At 48.4% G+C, this 20,218-nt stretch overlaps 1 protein-coding gene across 2 annotated transcripts in view; it reads right to left on the bottom strand.

Moving 5' to 3' along the window:
• The window catches only part of NEURL1 (neuralized E3 ubiquitin protein ligase 1), a 78,135-nt gene extending 64,498 nt beyond the window's left edge, over positions 1–13,637 (bottom strand). For both annotated transcript variants that reach the window (XM_049645684.1, XM_049645685.1), the window contains exon 1: positions 12,989–13,637. In XM_049645684.1, the coding sequence (XP_049501641.1) occupies positions 12,989–13,073 (85 nt within the window). In that variant the 5' untranslated portion in view covers positions 13,074–13,637. The remainder of the gene's footprint in view (positions 1–12,988) is intronic.
• Positions 13,638–20,218: the final 6,581 nt, after the last annotated feature.

The following is a 20,218-nucleotide window of genomic DNA, read 5'->3' as shown; positions in this document are numbered from 1 at the left end:
GCAAATCAATAAACATGATATACCATATTAATAAAATAAATGATTTAAAAAATCATATGATCATCTCAATAGATGGATAAAAAGCATTTGACAACATCAGCATCTTTCCATGATAAACACTCAACAAATTAAGTATATATGGAATGTACCTCAACATAATAAAGGCCACATACGACAGGTTCACAGCTAACATCATACTCAATGGTAAAAAGCTGAAAGCTTTTCCTCTAAGATCAGAAACAAGACAAGGGTGCCCACTCTTGCCACTTGTAGTCAAAAACAGTGCCAGAAGTCCCAGCCAGGGCACTTAAGCAAGAAAAAAGAAATAAAAGGGATCCAAATCAGAAAGGAAGAAGTAAAATTATCTCTATTTGCAGATGACAAGATCTTATATGTTGAAAACTCTAAAGACTCCACCAAAAAACTGTCGGATTGATAAGTAAATTCAGTAAAGTTGCAGGATACGGAATCAACATACAAAAGTCAGTTGTGTTTCTATACACTAACAATAAAGTACCCAAAAAGTAAGGAAACAAACCTATTTACAAAATATCAACAAGAATAAAATACTTAGGGATAAATTTAACCAAGGAGATGAAAGATCTCCATACTGCAAACTATAAAACATTGATGGAAGAAATTGAAGAAGATACAAATAAGTGCAAAGATATCCCATATTCATTAACTGAAACAATTAATATTGTTAAAATGTCCATGCTACTCAAAGCAATCTACAGATTCAATGTAATCCCTACCATAATTCCAATGGCATTTTTCATAAAAATGGAAAACATAATCTCAGAATTTGTATAGAACCACAAAAGACCCTGAATAGCTAAATCATGAGGGAGAAGAACAAAGCTGGAGGCATCACACTTCCTGATTCCAAACTATATTACAAAGCTATAGTAATCAAAACAGTATGGTATTGGCATAAAGACATATATAGAGCTCAACAGAATAAAATATTGCAGAAATAAACCTATGCACATATGGTCAACCAATTTTCAACAAAAATGCCAAGAATACACAATGGGGAAAAGATAAATGGTGTTGGGAAAACTGGCTATCCACAAACAAAAGAATTAAACTGGACCTTTATCTCACACCATATTAAAAAATCAACTCAAAATGGATTAAAGACTTAAATATAAGACCTGAAACTATAAAACCCCTGGAATAAAACAGGAAAAAAGCTTGACATTGGTATTGACAATTGACTGGTCTTGACTTGATTTTTTTGGATATGATCCCAAAAGCACAGGCAACAAAAGAAAAAATTAAAAAGTGGAACTACATTAATCAAAAAAAGTTTCTGCACAGCAAACAACAAAATAAAAAGGCAACCTAAAGAATGGGAGGAAATATTTGCAAACCATCTATCTGATAAGGGGTTAACATCCAAAATATATAAGGAACTCTTACAACTCAATAGCAAGAAAATAATAATAGTAACTCAATTTAAAAATGAAGATTCGGGGCATCTGGGTGGCTCAGTTGGTTGAGCATCTGACTTCGGCTCAGGTCATGATCTCACAGCTCATGAGTTCAAGCCCCATGTCGGGCTCTGTGCTGACAGCTCAGAGCCTAGAGCCTGCTTCGGATTCTGTGTCTCCCTCTCTCTCTCTGCCCCTTCCCCACTCAAATTCTGTCTCTGTCTCTCTCAAAAATAAGTAAACATTAAAAAAATTTTTTCTTTTAATAAGGAGTCATTTTTCCAAAGACACACAAATGGCCAACAGGTACATTAAAGGTGTTCAACATCACTAGTCATCAAGGAAATACAAATCAAAACCACAATGAGAGATCACCTCACACTTATCAGGATGTTTCTTATCAAAAAGATAACAAATATTGATGAGGATGTAAAGAAAAGGGAACTTTTGTACACTGTTGGTGAGAATGTACATTGGTACAGCAGTTTTGGAAAACAATATGGAGGTTCCTCAAACAATTAAAAATAGAACTGCCTATGATTCTCACTTCTGGGAATGTATCCAAAGGAAATGAAATCTCTATCTTGAAGAGATATCTGCACTACCTGCTATTTCATTTCTCGGCCCGTATTCTTCCGCATTGTTTTACTGTATGGCCATCCATCCAGTCCCTCCTGCTTTCCCCTCCCTTGACAGTTTAATAATTTAATAAGTATTGAGCCCCAGGGTGAGGGTCTGGGGCTTTGATCTCAACTCTGGGAAAACCAGAGAAGCCTTGGCCTGTCCCAGCTGATTTATGGCCACCTTTCATGGTTTGTATGTGTATGCTGGGAGCAAAGAGCCACCTGAGAAAGCCTGGCTAGATCAGGACTGAAGGGCCCCGGCCCGGGGCCAGCAGAAGCCAGATGCATATCACACCACAGGTGCCAGGGCCCTGCCTCTGCCCACCCGGGAGCCACCTGTGACAGGCAGAGAGTGTATTAATTATTGATCGTGTCCCAGGTGGTAGAGATGGAGTTAAGAGCCCAGGGCCAGCCATGCCCCCTCACCTGTTTCTTCTCCTGGCTCTAAGACCTCAGGGATTGGGTGGGACACAGCACTCAAGGGAACACCCACCCCTGAACTCCCAAGAGGCCCGCCTCCCTGTGTATTCAAGCTCTTCCAAGCCAGGCCCCCATACCCCCAGAAGTCAGAAATCCCAGAGAGGTGTCCACACAAGCAGCTCCTCTGTATCTCCCTCTCCACCTCTAAATCTTCAAGCTGACGTCAATCTATTTGCCCCACTGCTCACTGCCCCACTCTGGCAGAAGCCACACCTGTCTCCTCCCCTGGAGGTCTGCAGCAGTCTCCTGTCCTGCCCCTCGCTTGCCCCTTGCTTAGAATTTTCTAAGATGTCTAAGTGACTCTGTCACTCTTCCATTTAAAGCCCTTCAACAATCTCCCTACGGACAGCACATAGCATAGCTGAGTCAAGCATCCATCCCCCTCAGCTGTCCCTCTGGAGTTTAATTCTGTCAACTCTGGAGACCATCAGCACCCTGCAAGGTCAGAGCCTTGAGACCACAGTACCACCTGGTCCAATCCCGCTGTAGGACCTTGGGCAAGTCACTTCCCCTCTCTGGGACTGAGAACCCCAGACCTGGGCTGACAAAGGAGGTAGGACAAAACAATCTCTACAGTATATTTGGATTCTGATGTTCAAAGTCAGGGGGCACTGGTCCTTCCACCAGCCTCACATACACACCTGACCACCTGCCAGTCCTCTCTCCTCGGGGAAAATGTGTTCAAAGGAGCATTTGCTGGGAAGAGCAGGGAAAGAAAAGGAACAGAAAGCAGACATGGAGGAGAAAAGGGCTCCTCCTGTCAATACGGACTGATGTATGAATTAAATAAAGGTGGACCATGGGCACCTCAAGGACAGACACGATGCCAGTATTCACCTCTCAGTCTCCATACCCAGCACCATGTCCATTGCCAAGAGGGCACCAACACATGAAATCGAGGAGCTGGAGCACCCCTGAAGTTTTACTTACTCTGATCAAGGCAAAGCGCTTCCTCCCCTGTTCTCAGACGCACATGGATGGATACCTCCACTGGGATGCACACACTCTCTAGACTGGCCCATCCTCTGGAGAAGATCAGCCTTTCCGCAGATGTGGGGGAGAGGCCAGGGCAAGCCATGGGTGGTGGGGGGGGGGGGGGGGGGAGATGAAGGTGAAAGCCAGGAGCATGTGGAAGGGCCACCACCCTTATCACAAGACAGTACCTCCTCCTGGCAATGTTCTCCATTGTTGTCCCCTCCCCAACCTTTGGAGCAGCAGGAATGGCGTTCTGGGGCAACAGAGGCAAAGAAGGCCACACAAATAAGCCAGCAGTCATACTTTCCTCTCCCTCTTCCTTCATCCCAGGAAAAACCCTCCTCCTCCTGCCCCAGCCCTGCACAGACCTCCTTTGTGACCACGGAAGAGAGGCAAGGCAGTGATCTCTTAATGATTTTCTGCTGAGAAAGTTCCTTGGCCCAGGGGGTTGGGATGACATCGGCCTGGGATCATCCCCTCCTCCATACTTAGCAGGAACCAACTCTAAACTCTGTCCTCAAGCACAGGCCTAGGCCTCTGTCCTAGGCCCCCTGCCAGGAACACCCTTCACTGCTGCTCTCCACACCCAGCTCAATGCTCTCAATCAGGGGCAGTAATAGGCTTTGGGGTGCTTTTAAAAATACAGGAGATCTTAACTTTAGAGAGCAGATGGTTACCAGAGGGGAGGCGGGTGGAGGAGTGGGTAGAATAGGTGAAGGGGATTAAGAGTACGCTTATCCTGATGAGCGCTGAGTAATTATAGAATTGTTGAATCACTATATTGTACACCTGAAACTAATATAACACTGCATGCATATTAGCTACACTGTAATTAAAAGAAAAGAAAAACATGGGAGAGTTTTTTTTTTTTCTTAAGTCACAATGACCTTGAAGGTGGCCAGTAGCATTGAATAGGCAGGGGTCAGGGATGTTAAATGAGTAGTTCCACACCCAACATTCCAGTAGTACCCTTCTAGGAACATAAAGCCAAGCCCTACTCATCTTCTGGCCACTTCCCTAGAGAAACCTTCCCAGACCTGCAGGACCAGGTCAAGTTCCCTGAGGATAGCTCCCCAGTCTTCTCTCTTTTACAGCCCTTATCCAAAAGTATCTGATCTAACTGACCAGGTAACTAAAGAAATAGTTGACAGAGTAATTAAAGTAATGCTCTGGCCTCAAGGAAGGGGAGCATAACTCCCACTCCTTAAGTGAGGGCTGCGCATGGAGAGTAGCTTCCAAAGAGTGCAATATGGAAAGGGGAGGAAAGTATAACTTTAACTTTACAATGAAGAAACCAGACAAGCACTATCTCAGCTGAGTGATCAAGGTCAACATCACCAGTGATAGGTCATGTGGCTTGCACGCACACTTGATACGTGATGGAAACAGCACCTTACCTCTACGGTCTATCTTTCCAAAACCTATACAGCAATCTAATCGCGAGAACATCAGACACATCCCAAGAATGGGACAGTCTACAAGAAACTTAACCAGTAATCCTCAAAACTGTCAAGGTCATCAAAAACAAGGAAAGCATGGAAAACTGTCAAAACTGAGAGGAGCCGAAGAAAACATGACCACTAAATATATAACATGGTACCTAAAAATACAATGTGACATCCTGGACGGGATCCGGGTACAGAAATAGAACACTGGGAAAACTTAAGGAAATCTGAATAAAGTAAAGGCATTAGTTAATAACAATGTATCAATATTGGCTCATTACTGGTCATGAATTTTCCATACTAAGGTTAAGATGTTAACTGTGGGGTACACCAGCCAGGGAGTATCTGGAAACTCCATCACTTTGCAATAATTCTGTAGATCTAAAGCTGTTCTAAATAAAACGGTTACAGGCAAACCTCATTTTATGGTGCTTCACTTCACCATACTTTGCAGACAATGAGTTGTGGGGTTTTTTTGTTTTTTTTGTTTTTTTTGTTTTTAACAAATTGGAGATCTGTGGTAATCCTGCATCGGGCAAGGAGGGGTCTCGCATCTCTCACTTTAAATGAAAAACTAGAAGTGATTACGCTCAGTGAGGAAGGAGGGAGATCGGGGAAAGGTAGGCCTCTTGCTCCAAACAGTTAGCCAAGCTGTGAATGCAAAAGAAAAGGTCTTGAAGGACGTTAAAGGTGCTACTCCAGTGAACACATGAATGATAGGAAAGCAAAACAGCCTTATTGCTGAGATGGAGAAAGTTTTGGTGGTCTGAATAGAAAATCAAAACACCCCAGGGGTGTCTGGGTGGCTCAGTCAGTTAAGCGTCCGGCTTCCGCTCAGGTCACGATCTCGCAGTTCGTGGGTTCGAGCCCCGCGTCGGGTTCTGTGCTGACAGCTCAGAGCCTGGAGCCTGCTTCGGATTCTGCGTCTCCCTCTCTCTCTGCCCTTCCCCTGCTCACATTCTGTCTCTCTCTCTCAAGAATAAACATTTTTTAAAAAGACAGAAAATCAAAACAGCCACATTTCCTTAAGCCAAAGGCTCATCCCGAGCAAGGCCCGAACTCTCTGCAAGTCTGTGAAGGCTGAGAGAGGTGAGGAAGCTGCAGGAGAATGATTAAAGCTAGCAGAGGTTGGTTCATGAGGTTTAGAGAAAAGAAGCCGTCCCCGCAATATAAAAATGCAAGGTAAAGACGCAAGTGCTGATGTAGAAGCTGCAGCAAATTATCCAGAAGATCGAGCTAAGATAATTCATGAAGGTGGCTACACTTAACAGATTTCCAGTGTAGATGAAACAGGCTTCTATTGGAAGATACCCTCTAGGGCTTCCATAGCTAGAGAGGAGAAGTCAGTGCCTGGTTTCAAAGCTTCGAAGGACAGGCTCACTCTGTTAGGGACTAATGCAACTGGTGACTTTAAGTGGAAGACATGGTCCACCTGCCATTCTGAAAATCTTAGGACCCTTAAAAATTAAGCTGAATCTATTCTGCCAATGCACTATAAATGGAACAACAAAGCCTAGATGACAGCACATCTGTTTACCACATGGTTTGCCGAATACTTTAAGTCCACTGTTGAGAACTACTCCTCAGAAAAAAATATTCCTTTCAAAATATTACTGCTCATTGACAAGGCACCTGGTCACTGAAGAGCTCTGATGGAGATGTACAAGGAGATTAATGTTGTTTTCATGCCTGCTAACACAACACCCGCTCTGCAGCCCGTGGATCTAAGGAGTCCTTTCAACTTTCAAGTCTTATCATTTAAGAAATACATTCCATAAGGGTACAGCTGCCACAGATCGTGATTCCTCTGGCAAAGTCCACTGAAAACCGTCTGGAAAGGATTCACCATTCTAGATGCCATTAAGAACATTCGTCAATTGTGGAAAGAGGTCAAAATGTCAACATTAACAGGAGTTTGGAAGAAGCAGATTCCAACCCTCGTGAATGGCTGTGAGGGCTTCAAGACTTCAGTGGAGGACGTCTCTGCAGATGTGCTGGAAACAGCAAGAAAAGTAGACTGGAAGTGGACCGTCAACATGGGACTGAGTTGCCGCAATCTTGTGATAAAACCTTAGCAGATGAGGGGCTGCTTCTTATGGATGAGCAAAGTGGTTTCTTGAGATGCTGTGAAGATTGTAGAGACGACAACAAAGGATTTGGAGTATTACATAAACTTAGTTGACACAGCAGCAGCAGGGTTCGAGAGGACTGACTCCAAGTTTGAAAAAATTTCTCCTGTGGGTAAAATGCTATCAAATAGCATCACAGGCTGCAGAGAATTCGTTCGCAAAAGGAAGAGTCAATTGATACGGCAAACTTCATCACTGTCTTATTTGAAGAAACTGCCACAGCCACCCCAGCCTTCAGCACCCGCCGCCCTGATCAGTCCGTAGTCATCAACATCCAGGCAAGAACAGCCACCAGCAACAACAACACAACTCACTGAAAGCTCAGATAATGGTTGGCACTTTTTTAGCAATAAAGCATTTTTAGTTAAGGAATAGACTGTTTTTTTTAGACGTCATGCTACTGCACATTTAATAGACTACAGTGTAGTATAAACATAACTTTTATATGCACTAGGAAACAAAAAAACTCATTTGACTCGCTTTATTGCAATATTCACTTTATTGCAGAGATCTGGAACAGAACCCGTAATATTTCCTAAGTATGCCTGTATTAGAGAGAGAGAGAAAGCGAGAGCAGTAGCTCCAAAATCAGAAAGACTCTGGCCAGAATCCAGGCTCCACCTCGTATCAGCCATTTGACCTTGGGCAAGTTACTTAACCTCTTTACGTTTCAGTTTATCCATCCATAAATGGGGTTAATAATCATACTTACTTCACAAGGTTGTTTTAAAAATTAAATGAGATAATAGGTGTAAAGACTTTAGCATGGGCTCCAGCACATAGCATGTTAGTGGTTATTATCATCTTCCAATTCATTTTTGTTCATGTGTCATTTTTCTTCCCATCTGCCTCCCCACTGGAGGAAAAGCTTCATGGCAACGAGCCCTCATCTATTTTGTACACATCTATTTTGTATCCTCATGCCTAGGAGAGTGTCTGGCCTGTCTTCAATGCTTAGTATGCATTTGCTAAACAACAGAATGAGCCCCTCCCATCAGAGCATCCCTGGAACCCCAACTCTCACCCTAGAACTTCAGTTCCAGAGCCAGACCTAACTAGCCCCCTGCCCCCCGCCCCAGGGCAGCCAGAGCAGAGAGAAAGCCAAGGCCTCCCACCTGCCTGCCAGTGATTCCATCTATTTCCTTCTCCTCCTCTCCTAGACCTTCTTTTCTCTCTGCCCGGCCCCCCCCACAGGCATCAGCACCTGCTCATTTCCCAAAGCAGCAGGATCCGGGTAATGACCTCTGATAAGCATCTTTTAATAAACCCTGTAGCTGGCTCTGTCATCCAGAAGCTATATTCTCTCCCCTTCTCACCCTCACCCCCATCTCCTCCCACTTCCTGGGCTGGCCCATAGTGCCTTTGGTGTCTCCAGGCAGGCCCCCAGATCTCCTGGGCTTCTGGACTCTGGCTCACTGCGGAATGGCCAACAGGCAGCCCAGCCTATTCCATAAGCTTGACCCTCCCCAGAGGCCTCTGATCTCAGCAGCCTGGCCCAGCTCTGCCTGTGCCACCCTGCCTGACCGCTGGCCCGTCCACCTCCCTCCATCCCCATAGGCAGGTTTCTCAGGCGTTACCAAGGAGACCACTTGCATCCAGCCCAGGGTTGCCAAAGCAACCAGTTCAGTGAGAAGCAGCCCCTAAGCCTCTAGCCCTTGGGAGAGTCACAGACCAAAAGGAAATAGGCCTGGGCAGCTGGCACACCAGGATAGAGGCATCCCTGGCATTCCCCTGGGCAGTGCCCAGCTCCTGCCCTCCTTCCTCCCCCCTCCTCCTCCCTCTTGCTCTTGCCTATCCAGCCGCCATCTTGGCCTCTGTGATTGAGAACCAAAACCTGACCCTCAATGCACACATCTTGGAAGTGAGCACATGCCATCCCAGAGGGTCAGGGAAAAGAAGGCCCCAATATACAAAACTTCCTCCAAGACCGATTTGCTCCCTCGTGAGCTCTGGTGTTCTGGGTAGAAATCCCAGCCCCACCATTTCCGAGGTCGATGTTTCTGGGCAGCATTCTTAGCCAAGGATTCAGGGGAGGAGGTAATGGGGAGTGACTGCTTACTGGGTACAGGCTTTGCTTTTGAGGTGATGAAAATGTTCTGGAACTAGACAGAGGTGGTGGTTGCACAACATTGTGAATGTACTAAATGTCACTGGATTGCACGGTCCAAAACTGTTAAAATGGTGAATTTTATGTAAATCCTACCACAATTTAAAAGAAGATGGGAAGTGGCCCATCCAATACTCATCTATGGGTGACCACTGGGCTGGGTAGCCCTCCCCGAAGGTTTTCCTAGTTACCATCCCGTCAGCACTTAGCACTAAGCAGGCAGGCACTCAGAAGGAGCTGGCAAAGGAGGAAGATCTTTATTCTCTGTACTTGTCTCCAGGAAGATGGAGTCCCCTGCCCCAGTGACCCTGTGCCTGTAACTGAGAATATACACACACACTTACTGACTCCCACCTCTAAGCCTTTGTTGTATGTCCCTTCCCCAACCCTCCTCCCCACACCCTAGCACTCCTGCTTCATTCCTTATCATCTGTCCAATTTCTGCCGTTCCCTCCATGTCTGGCTCACATTCCTCCCTGGTTCCCCATTTCTGACCTATGCCCACACACATCTGGGATTTCAGTGGTCCAGCCAAGCACTTGGCCCCATTCCCTCCCTCAGCCTTGCCTCTTCAAGTAGATCTTCAGCTTGTGAATGTACCAGGATGTCAGGAGCCCTCACCTCTCGGTCAGGCATCCTCGTAACTGTCTCTTGGTCCTAAGCCCAGTGCTATGCCTTGGATCTCTCCCCTGGACACTCCTAGACCAACACTGTTCAGACCCCAGTGGGAATCACTGGCAGTGAGGTGAAGTTAGCATGTCTCCAGGGAGAACACCAAAGTCTACCACCTGACAGGTGAAGGACGAGCCTCATTTCATGTCAGCCTGACAGCCAGACTAATCTTAGATCTCCAATGTGTCCCAGGGTCCCTATTATGTCAGACCCCTTCCAGCTGTTTTAATTAAAATGGGGAGAAATCAATAGAGATTTCAATTATAGAAGGAGAGAGAGAAAAAAACAAAACAAAGGAGAGTTCCCCACCCCCAGCAAATTTCTGTATGGACACCGATAATCTAATTCACTGATAATGAATGAGAGCCGAACACAGGGTGGGTACAATCCGAGCACAAGTCCAGGTGGACAGGCTTAAAGTCAGAGTACTGAGGTCAACACCAATACAGTTGGAATGGAATTCTGGATGACCACTGATGTATCAGAGAAGACCACTAAGCCAATGCTGTTTTAGTTTGAAGAGAATTTTGAGTAGACACAAAAACAGAGTAAAGATGGCTTTATTAGGGTAGGAGAAGTCAGGATCAGTGGACCCTGGACAAAGGACACCCATAGGTGGCCATCATGGGCACACCCTAATCTTTGATCTCAGGCTTGGAAGGAGCAGAATCAAAATTCTCGCGGCCACCTCCAGTAGGTGTGTGGGTAGGGACAGGGGAGTGGAATCTGGTAAATCAAGCCTGAAAGGGGATGGGCAGAGAGAGGGAGACGGCTAGAGAGAGAACTTCACCACCATTTAGTCCCATGGAAAAAGAACTGATCCCTACAAACCAGGGAGGCAGCATAAGTGGAGTTTCCACTTAAGTGGAGGCCACATAAGTGGGGAGTCATGAGAGGAGAAGGTTAGAGTGGGGGCAGGGAGGTGGGAGGATCCTAGACCCTCTCCTGCCCATTCCCTCCCTTGCCAAAGACTCCAGTCACAGAGACCTCACATCCCCACAATCCCAAACTTTAGGTAAAAAGAGGTATAATTACCGAAGCCTTCTCTGAACTTCCCTAGGGTCAAGGATGGAGCAAGCCAGCCTTTTTGGGGCAGTTTGTGAGCCATTAAACCCAAGTCAACTCACTAGCTCAGCTACTCTGCCCTTGAAGGGTTCAGCCTGACTTTGCCATGTTCTCTTGACTGATGCACTGAGTAACTAGGCAAACACCCTCCCTTCCCTCCATTCTTCTCACTTGTGAGGGAGGACACTGAATGAGAAGATGTCCACAGTTTCCTCCATCATTAAGAATCTGTTTTCAATGTTCATAAGTAGTTGTTATACAGGTTAATACTTACAGCTTATTCCTGATGATAAAAAAAACAATATTGCTTATTGCAGAAATTTTTTAAAAGAGCAAAATATAAAAAGAAAGAAAAAATCTTATGTGATCCCATTACCCAGAGAAAAACCAATATTATCCTTTTGGAAACTTTCTTTCCAGGATTGTTTGATATTTTTTTTTTTGTATTCATATATTTTCAAACAAAATTGGGATCTCACAGTCTACATATTTTTTTGTCCTGCCTTTTTCAACTGTCATTATGGTGCTGTACTGAGCATTTTCCCAAATCATCAAATATTCTTCAAAAATACAATTTTAAAGATTGCGTAATACTCCACCAAGAGGACATACCACGATTACAGGGCATTTAGGTTATTTTCCTAGTATAAACACAACTGCTGTGAACATCCTAACCTAACGTATAAGTATTTGCCTGGATCTCCATTTTGCTAGGATCAGCTCCTCTAAGAGTAATCACAAGGCCAATGAATATGTTATTTTAAAAGGTCTTGACATGTACCACCATATTAATTTCCAGAAAGACACAACAAACCTACCGATTTTCCCAAACTGAGAGCGGAAGTTCTGAAATGGTTGGAGCTAGAACACTGGATGGTGGTCCCATCCCTCCTCCTCTCCCCTAGTCTGGAAGGTTAACTGTCCAGCAAAAGAGAGGACAGAATCTAGTCAGGAGATACAGATGTGCAGCCTAGCTCCACTTCTTGCTGGCTTCGGAAACCAAAAACAAGCATTGGTTCTCCTCAACTCTGAAATGGGTATGATTAGCTTTGCTGACTACCCAGAGCAGTTTCCTTGCTCACATGAAAAGGTGTTTGCAAAAGTTCTTTTCAACTCTAATGTTTTGTCAAGGAGTATTACCATATCCTTCTCATCACCCAAGGGGCTGAGGAAGTGGGTTGTTCTTTGGAGAAGACTAAGGGCTTCCCTTCCCAGCTCTTAGCCATCAGAATGCCCAGGACAAGTGCTGGTTGATTCTGAAGGTGATAGAAAAGCAGCTTCCGGAAGGGAATCAGTGGGGTCTGAGGGCTTGGGAGGACACAGCTGTGTCTTGCAAGGGTCAGAGAAAGCAGTGGAAGCTGCAGGGCCGAGGGCTGGGCCAGGGCTTCCTTGGCGGTGCTGGGTAGGGCTGGGGATTGAGATTGCAAAGACCTTCCTGGTAAATGTTCCTCCGTTTCAAGGCTCCCAAGCATCTCCTGTCTAGGGTTCCAAACGGACATCTGGCCTTTGGAGGAACCAGAAACCAAGCTGAGTCAGTGGACGCAAAAAGTCAACAGAGCTCTGGCCCCTTCTTCCAGGCTGCTATAAGTCAGTCCTGGATCTTTAAGATCCTGCCATGGAAGATGCAACTAGTGCTTCCAGCGTGACCTCTCCAGCCCTGGGCAGATGAAGAAGGAGACTGTGATGCTTCCCTTGAGAAGCACAGCTGGCCGGTCTGAGCCTCCTGCCACACTCCCCTACCCACTGGGCAAATGCCCTTCCTCACTCCAGCACGCTAGCATCGTGGCCTGAGTTAACTCCAGTGACGTTCCCAGTGCCGGTGGGGGAAACTGCGCAGACCCCACAGAACGCCATCCTTCCGGGTTTTCAACATCACCACCCCCAGCCCCCCACTCCCGGCCCCCCACCAGGGCCAGATGCGCACCTCGCGTCTCCAAACACACACAACAGGTGGCACCTGCCCTTCCTCCCCAATCACACCTCTCCACCTCTCCCTGCCCTTCCACCTGCGCCCCAGTCCTCCGGGCTGCGCCGGGCCCGGCGGAGCCTCCCTTACCTTTAAGGGTCTGGGGGTGGCCCCGCGGCGCCCGGCTCGGGTTTCCTCGGGGCAGAGAGGGGATACTGGAGAAGTTGTTACCCATGGCATCCGGCCCCAGGGGGTTCGGCACTCGCGGGGGGCAGGCGAGGTTGGGCAGGAGCGGAGGCACGGTGTGCGAGTGTGTGCGCGCGCGGGCGCGCGCCGCCGGGGGAGGGCCCTGCTGGGGCTGCGGCCGGGGGCGGGCGGGCCGCCGCTCTCCTCCCTCTCTCGGGGCCGCGGCGTCCTCGGCTGGTCCTGCCCGCCGCGGGGGTCCTCGCGCCAGCCGGCTACCTGCCCGCCATTCCCCGCGGCGGGGACGGGGACCGCGGGCGGGCCCCTGGGCCGGGGCCGGCGGCGCCCGGGGCTCCCCTCTTCCTCCGGCTGGCGCTCGGGTTCCGGCTGGTGGTGGGCGGCGCGGAGGCTCCGGCGCGCTCCCCCGGGGCCATAGAGTCAGGGCTCCCGGCGAGGGAGGTCGGCGGCTCGGTGGCAGGCTCGGTCCCCGCCCGCGGGGACGGCCGCTGCGGCGACGTGCGTGGCGCCCTCCCGCCCGCGGGTCCGCATGGAGCGGGGCTCTGTGGAGCGCGGGGCGTGCTGGGCGCTCCCGCCCCCGCCGGCTCCCTCCCGCGACTGCCGCCCCCGCCCCTCGCCCGCAGCCGTCGCCAGGATTCCCTGGCTCCGGTTGTTATGGTGACAGCTGCGCCGGTGAATGAGCGTCTTAGTGACACGCGCGCGCCCGCGCAGCCAGATGTGGCCCCGGGGCGCGCCGCGTTCCCGCTGCCACAAGTTGTCCGCGGCGCCGGGGCCCGGCCCGGGTCCGGGTGAGCTAGCAGGCGGATGGGCGGGGGTGGGGCGCCGGGAGACGGACTCATTCCCCGCACGGGCAGTGGAACCAGGTCTTGAAAACAGAGAAACAGTGCAGCAAGAAGGTTGAGCTCCCTGGGGGCCAGGCGCGGGGCGAGTTAGCTCTACAGTCTCCCTGGAGCCAGGTACAGGGCCCGGCGCACAATAAAAGCTCAAGAAAACAAACCAAAAAAAAATGGGGTTTTTTGATGAGTGAATGGATGATGGAATAAATGAGGTGAGATGAGAAACCCCTGCACTTGACCCTCCGCCCTCAGTTACATCCGAGGTGCACGGGCAAGGGCTCAGAACAAAAAGCCCCTACACACATCGCACTGGGGGCCGTTGGACGAATACAGAGCCAACCTAGGAGGCGGGATTGCTGGCCAAGCTGGGAAAACAGATCTCAGGGACAAACCATCAGACAAACCACCAACTCTGAACTGAGTGGTTCTGTCAGCTCTAAGAGGTGGGGGGAGCCAGCCTCTGTGGCCCTTAGCAAAGAAGGCTCCCTGGGGGAAGGGGCTTCAGCAAGTTGTCTGTTCACCTGACCCCAGTCGATTGGCGTAGAAGATGAGCCAAGGTCCCTCAGACAGAGAATCTGCCTTCCTGCTCCTCTAGGTCACCTCTAGCTCTCTGCCTGGCTTCAGCAACTTTGATCCAGAATCCAGTGAGGGTGTAGGCTGGCAACAGGCATCTCATCCATCCTCTCACAGAAGGTTCTTCCCTCAGGTCTCATGTGACGGCTCCTTATTATTCAGGCACAGTACATGTGTCACCTCCCGACCATACCATACCCCAGCCCCTAGGAGAGTGCCTGGCACATGACAGACTATCAAAAACTACTCGTGGAATGGGTGAATCGGCCTGCCTGCCAGCAGAACTCCACTAAGATCCCTGGAGTGAAGCTCTTTATGCCCCTCCCCTGCCCCCTGCCCCCCACCCCACTGCAGCCATCACATCCATAAATGTCTGGGACTCCAGGCGAGCTAGAAATATCCGTGACAGCTGCTCTCTGGGGTCTGGAGGGAAAGACAGCCCCCACCCCCGCCTCCAGCTTCTGAGATGCCCAGGATCACGTGCCCCAGCCAGCTGCAGAACAGACATGGAGGTCAGGGGTGCTGTCTTATTTATGGACATATCTTCCCAAGGCTCACTCCCAACCAATGACTCATGCATCAGAAATCCATGCGCCCTGAATGGCAGCACACTCACACATTTGCGTACACACCTCTGCACTCTCCCGCACGCTCATTTCTACACAAGTGCACACATAGTCTCACACATATTCATATACCCCCTGAAGTCTGCTGCAATGAGGTCACTGTGAACCGCTGCTGGCCGCGGAATAAATCTGAAGGCTCCGTATAGACCAGACTAATTCTTCTGGAGTGTGTGTGAAGTGCAAGGCTCTTGGTAGGATTTGCAGAGGGTGGCTGCAGGGAGGCTAGGCCTGTCCTAGAGTCCCACCCCTCCCTTCCCCAGGGAGGAGGAGCTGATGCCTGGGCCCGGGGGTGGGGGTGGGGCATGGAGGCCCCAAAGGTAGAGGACAGCAGGGATGCCAAGACCCCACACGGTCTGAACCTGGGGCTGTGGGCAAAGCAGGGGAGAGACAGAGATGATCAAAGGGAAGAGGAAATGAGGGCCAGAGACTGGTGCCCATCAGAGCCCAGGGGCAGCAACAGGCTCTGCAGGGATCCCAGGGAGCCCCACAGGAAGGTGAGAGGGATCAGGGACCAACGCAGGGGACTGAGAGCAGGATGGAAATCCCCCCTGACCCAAGAAGGCTGAGGAGATAATGGAATATCAGCAGAGCCAGGAGAGGATGAGGCAAGCGAGGCGTCCCTGGCATAAAAGGCAAGGAGGCGCTGGCTGTCAGGGTCGTGCAGTGCCAGCCCTGCACTTGCTCCAGCCTGAGAGTGAGTGCCTCTGAAATCTTGCACCCTAAGCCACCTCCCTAGCGTAGCCCTAGCCCTTCCGGGGAGCTCTGCACTGTGGGAAGGGACACCACGGTCAAGTGCCAACTGGGTGCAAGTGTCTGGCCAGGCAGCGACCTAGAGAAAGCAGGTGGGACCCCGTGGGACCCAGAGAAGCTGAGAGTGACCCCTCTGAGGGGTCCTGTGTCTCAGAAACCCTTTTCTGGTAAGGGCTGTGTTTAGACGCAGCTCAGAGGATCAAAAAAGTCCAGCAGCCTCCCGCCCACTGGACATTGGGCAGAATCCCTGAGGCCTCCAGGCCATTCTTCACCAAGGCAGCTGCCAGGAGGCAGGGAGGTAGCCTGTGTGGCCCCAAGGGTCCTTCCTAGCCCCGTCCTCGAAGAGAGGAGGAAGAAGGATCCCGCCAGGGAGACAAGGCTGGATGAAATCACTGTCTTGATGGTTTCAATGGAAGCTATTAATACCCACGAGGTGGGGATCCAGAACCAGTCACCGTGGCAACCCCGCCTCCCCGGTAGTGTAGACTCTGAAGGCGGTACCCGGGGGGATGGGTGTTAGACATACGTGTTTGCCTATGTGTGCTTATGTGTGCATATGTGGCTCTCCACACTGATAAATAATAAAATATTTGACTGAGAAGAATAAATTCCTTCCCTGAGAACCTGTAAGCTAAGCGCACAACCAGCCACAGGGAGGGTCCCCACCCGGCAAGCAAGAGTGGGGTTCATCTAGGCCAAGCTGGGCTCCACGAAACTTGAGACCACCCAAGCCAATACATGATACCTCTCTCCCTGTCAAGAAACTAACCTTAAAATTAGAAAAAGTCGGGGCGCCTGGGTGGCTCAGTCGGTTAAGCGTCCGACTTCGGCTCAGGTCATGGTCTCACGGTTCGTGAGTTCGAGCCCCGCGTCGGGCTCTGTGCTGACAGCTCAGAGCCTGGAGCCTGCTTTGGATTCTGTGTCTCCCTCTTTTCTCTCTGCCCCTCCCCCGCTCACACTCTGTCTCTCAAAAATAAATAAGCGTTAAAAAAAGAAAAAAAAAGCCACAACCATCCCTAGGCTGGGGGAGAGGGCCCTCCTGTCATCCCCCAAGGCCCAGTCCATAGTTATCGGGCGATCAGAAAACCTGTACAGGGTTGTCCCGCCTGGACTGCAGGAGGTGGCTAGACATGTTAGAGGGGGAGATCCCTGACTGCCTGACACATAATAGATACCCAATAAATGTTTATTCAGTGAATCCGTGAATAAATAAATCAGTGAATTCACCTATCAGCAGAGCTACTTAGTCAACCAAAGACACTTGCTCCGACCAGCCCACCTGGCCTGTTCCCTTGTCAGCAGTACCTTTCACACAAAGTTTTCCCTGAGGCCGCGCCTTCCCTCCGAGGGATGAGAGTCTGTTCTGCCCCATGGAATGAGTACCATAAGGTCCAGGTGCTTTGGAATTCAGCGCCTCTCATTGCCCCAGTGACCATTTATTGAGCACTACCTGTATACCTGGCACTGTGTGACGTGCAGTTTCCCTGCCAGCCCCACGGGGGAGCCTCTCCCGTGCTTTTGTGTATTCCAGTTTCCTACCTCCCAGGGCTAAGGCTAGGGCCAAGCACACAGTAGGTCTCAACATTGTCAAGATACCAGTTTCTCCTGACTTGATCTATAGAGTCAATGCATCCCAATCAAAATCCCAGCAATTTATTTTGTGGATATCGACAAGCTGATTCTAAAGTGTGTGTCAAGAGGCAGAAGACCTGACATAACCAACACAATAATGAAGAACAAGGTTGAAGGACTGATGCTACCCAATTTCAAGATTTATATAAAGCCACAGTCATCAAGACAGTGTGCGACTGGTGAAAGAATAAACAGATGGGTCAATGCAACAGAATAGAGAGCCCAGAAATAAACCCACAGAGAGATAGTCAACTGACCTTTAACAAGAAGCAAGGGCAATATAATGGAGCAAAGGTAGTCTTTTCAACAAATGACACATGAACAACTGGACATCCACATGCATAAAAAGAAATGAATCTAGACACAGACTTCGCACCCTTCACAAAAATTGACTCAAAATGGACCAGAGACCTACACAGAAAATGCAAAACTATAAAACTCCTAGAGGATGATATAGGAGAAGATCTAGATGGCCTTGGGTTGGGTTGTGACTTGTTAGATACATGAGTTATGAAAGAGAATTCGTAAGCTAGAATTCATTAGAATTAGGTTTTTCTCTTCTGCAAAAGACACTTTCAAAAGAATAAAAAGACAAACCACAAAGACTGGGAGAAAATATTTGCAAAAGTTTTTAAGTTTTATTTGTTTAAGTCATCTCTACACCCAGTGTGGGGTTTGAACTCATGACCCTGAGATTAAGAGTCACATGCTCTTTTGACTGGGCCAGTCAGGTGCCCGCTGCAAAAGACATATCTGATAAAAGAACGTTACCCAAAATATATGAAAAACTCTTAAAACTCAACAATAAGAAAACAAACAACCTGGTTTTTAAAATGAGCCAAAGATAGGGGCACCTGGTTGGCTCAGTCGGTTAAGTGGCCAACTTTGGCTCATGCAATGATCTCGCAGATCAGGAGTTCAAGCCCTACATCGGGCCCTGTGCTGACATCTCAGAGCCTGGAGTCTGCTTCACATTCTGTGTGTGTGTCTCTCTCTGCCCCTCCTGGCTCGTGCTCTGTCTGTCTCTGTCTCTCTCTCTCAAACAAACAAATAAATAAACATTAAAAATAAAACAAAATAGGAGCACCTGGGTGGCTCAGTCAGTTAAGTGGCCGACTCTGGCTCAGGTCATGATCTCACAGCACATGAGTTCGAGCCCTACATCGAGCTTCGGATTCTGGAGCCTGCTTCGGATTTTTTGTCTCCCTCTCTCTCTGCCCCTCTCCTGCTCATGCTCTCTCTCTCTCTCTCTCTCTCCTTCAAAAATAAACATTGAAAAAAAATTTTAAATAAAAGAAAAAGTGCCAAAGATGTTAACAGATCCCTCACCAAAGAAGATATACAAATAGCAAATAAGCATATGAAAAGATACTCCATATGTATGTCATCAGGTAAATGCAAATCAAAACAACAAAGAGATACCGCACACACTTATTATAATGGCCCAAATCCAGAACCCTGGCTGCACCAAATGTTGGTGAGGATATGGAGCCGTAGGAATGCTCATTCATTGCTAGTGGGAATACAAAATGGTACAGACACTTTGGAAGACAATTTAGTGATTTCTTAAAAAACTAAATGTTCTCTTACCATCCAACCCAGCAATTACACTCCCTGACACTTACCCAAAGGAGTGGAAAACGTACGTCCACACCAAAACCTGCCCAAAGATGTTTATAGCAGCTTTATTCATAATGCCGAAACTTGGAAGCAACCAAGATGTCCTTGGGCAGGTGAGTGGATAAACAAAAACTGTGGTACATCCAGACAACAGAATATTACTTGGTGCTAAAAAGGAATGAGCTATCAAGCCGTGAAAGACACGGGGGAAACTTAAATGTATATTACTAAGTGAAAAAAATATGAAAAGGCTACTTACTGTATGATTCTAACTATATGGAATTCTGGAAAAGGAAAAACGCTGAAGACAGTAAAGAGATTAGTGGTTGCCAAAGGTTAGGGGGAGGGAAGGATGAACAGAGCACAAAAGAAACCATGAAACTACTCTGTATGATAATGTAGTGGTGGATACATGTCATTACACACTTGTCTAAACCCCGTAGAATGTACAACACCAACAGTGAACCCTCATATAAACCAGACTCTGGGTTACAATATGTCAGTGCAGGTTCATTGATTATAACAAATGTACCACCTTGGTGGGGGATATTGATGATGAGGGAGGCTACCCATGTGTGGGTGTATATGGGAAATCTTTGTATTTTCCATTCAAGTTTGCTGTGAACCTAAAACTGCTCTAAAAAATAAAGTCGACTTTCTATTAAAACACTTTTTTTTAATATTTATTTTTGAGAGAGAGACAGAGCATGAGCTGGGGAAGGGCAGAGAGAGAGGGAGACACAGAAACTGAAGCAGGTTCCAGGCTCTGAACTGTCAGCACAGAGTCTGACGTAGGGCTTGAACTCGTGAACCAGGAGATCCTGACCTGGGCCGAAGTCTGCCGCTTAACCACCTGAGCCACCCAGGAACTCCTAAAGTCCATTTTTTAAAAGGGTCATCTTACCTTCCTCCTATAGCACACACACATTAGACTAATGATTCTCAAACTTAGCATGCGTCAGAATCATATACAGGCAGAGGGGCAGGGAGAGAGGAGAACATGGCTGACAAAATGCATATTCCCAGGCCTTGCCTCAAGAGATTATGGGAAAGCAGGGTAGGAGGTGGCTGGGCAGCGAGGGGGAGCCCCAGCCCCTTTCTCTGCTCCACAGACAGACTTGCCATCTGGGAGATAGCCCCTA

Source organism: Panthera uncia, chromosome D2 (assembly GCF_023721935.1).
Source record: "Panthera uncia isolate 11264 chromosome D2, Puncia_PCG_1.0, whole genome shotgun sequence".
In the NCBI taxonomy this organism is placed as follows: Eukaryota; Metazoa; Chordata; class Mammalia; order Carnivora; family Felidae; genus Panthera; species Panthera uncia.
This window is presented reverse-complemented; position numbering and strand designations above follow the sequence as displayed.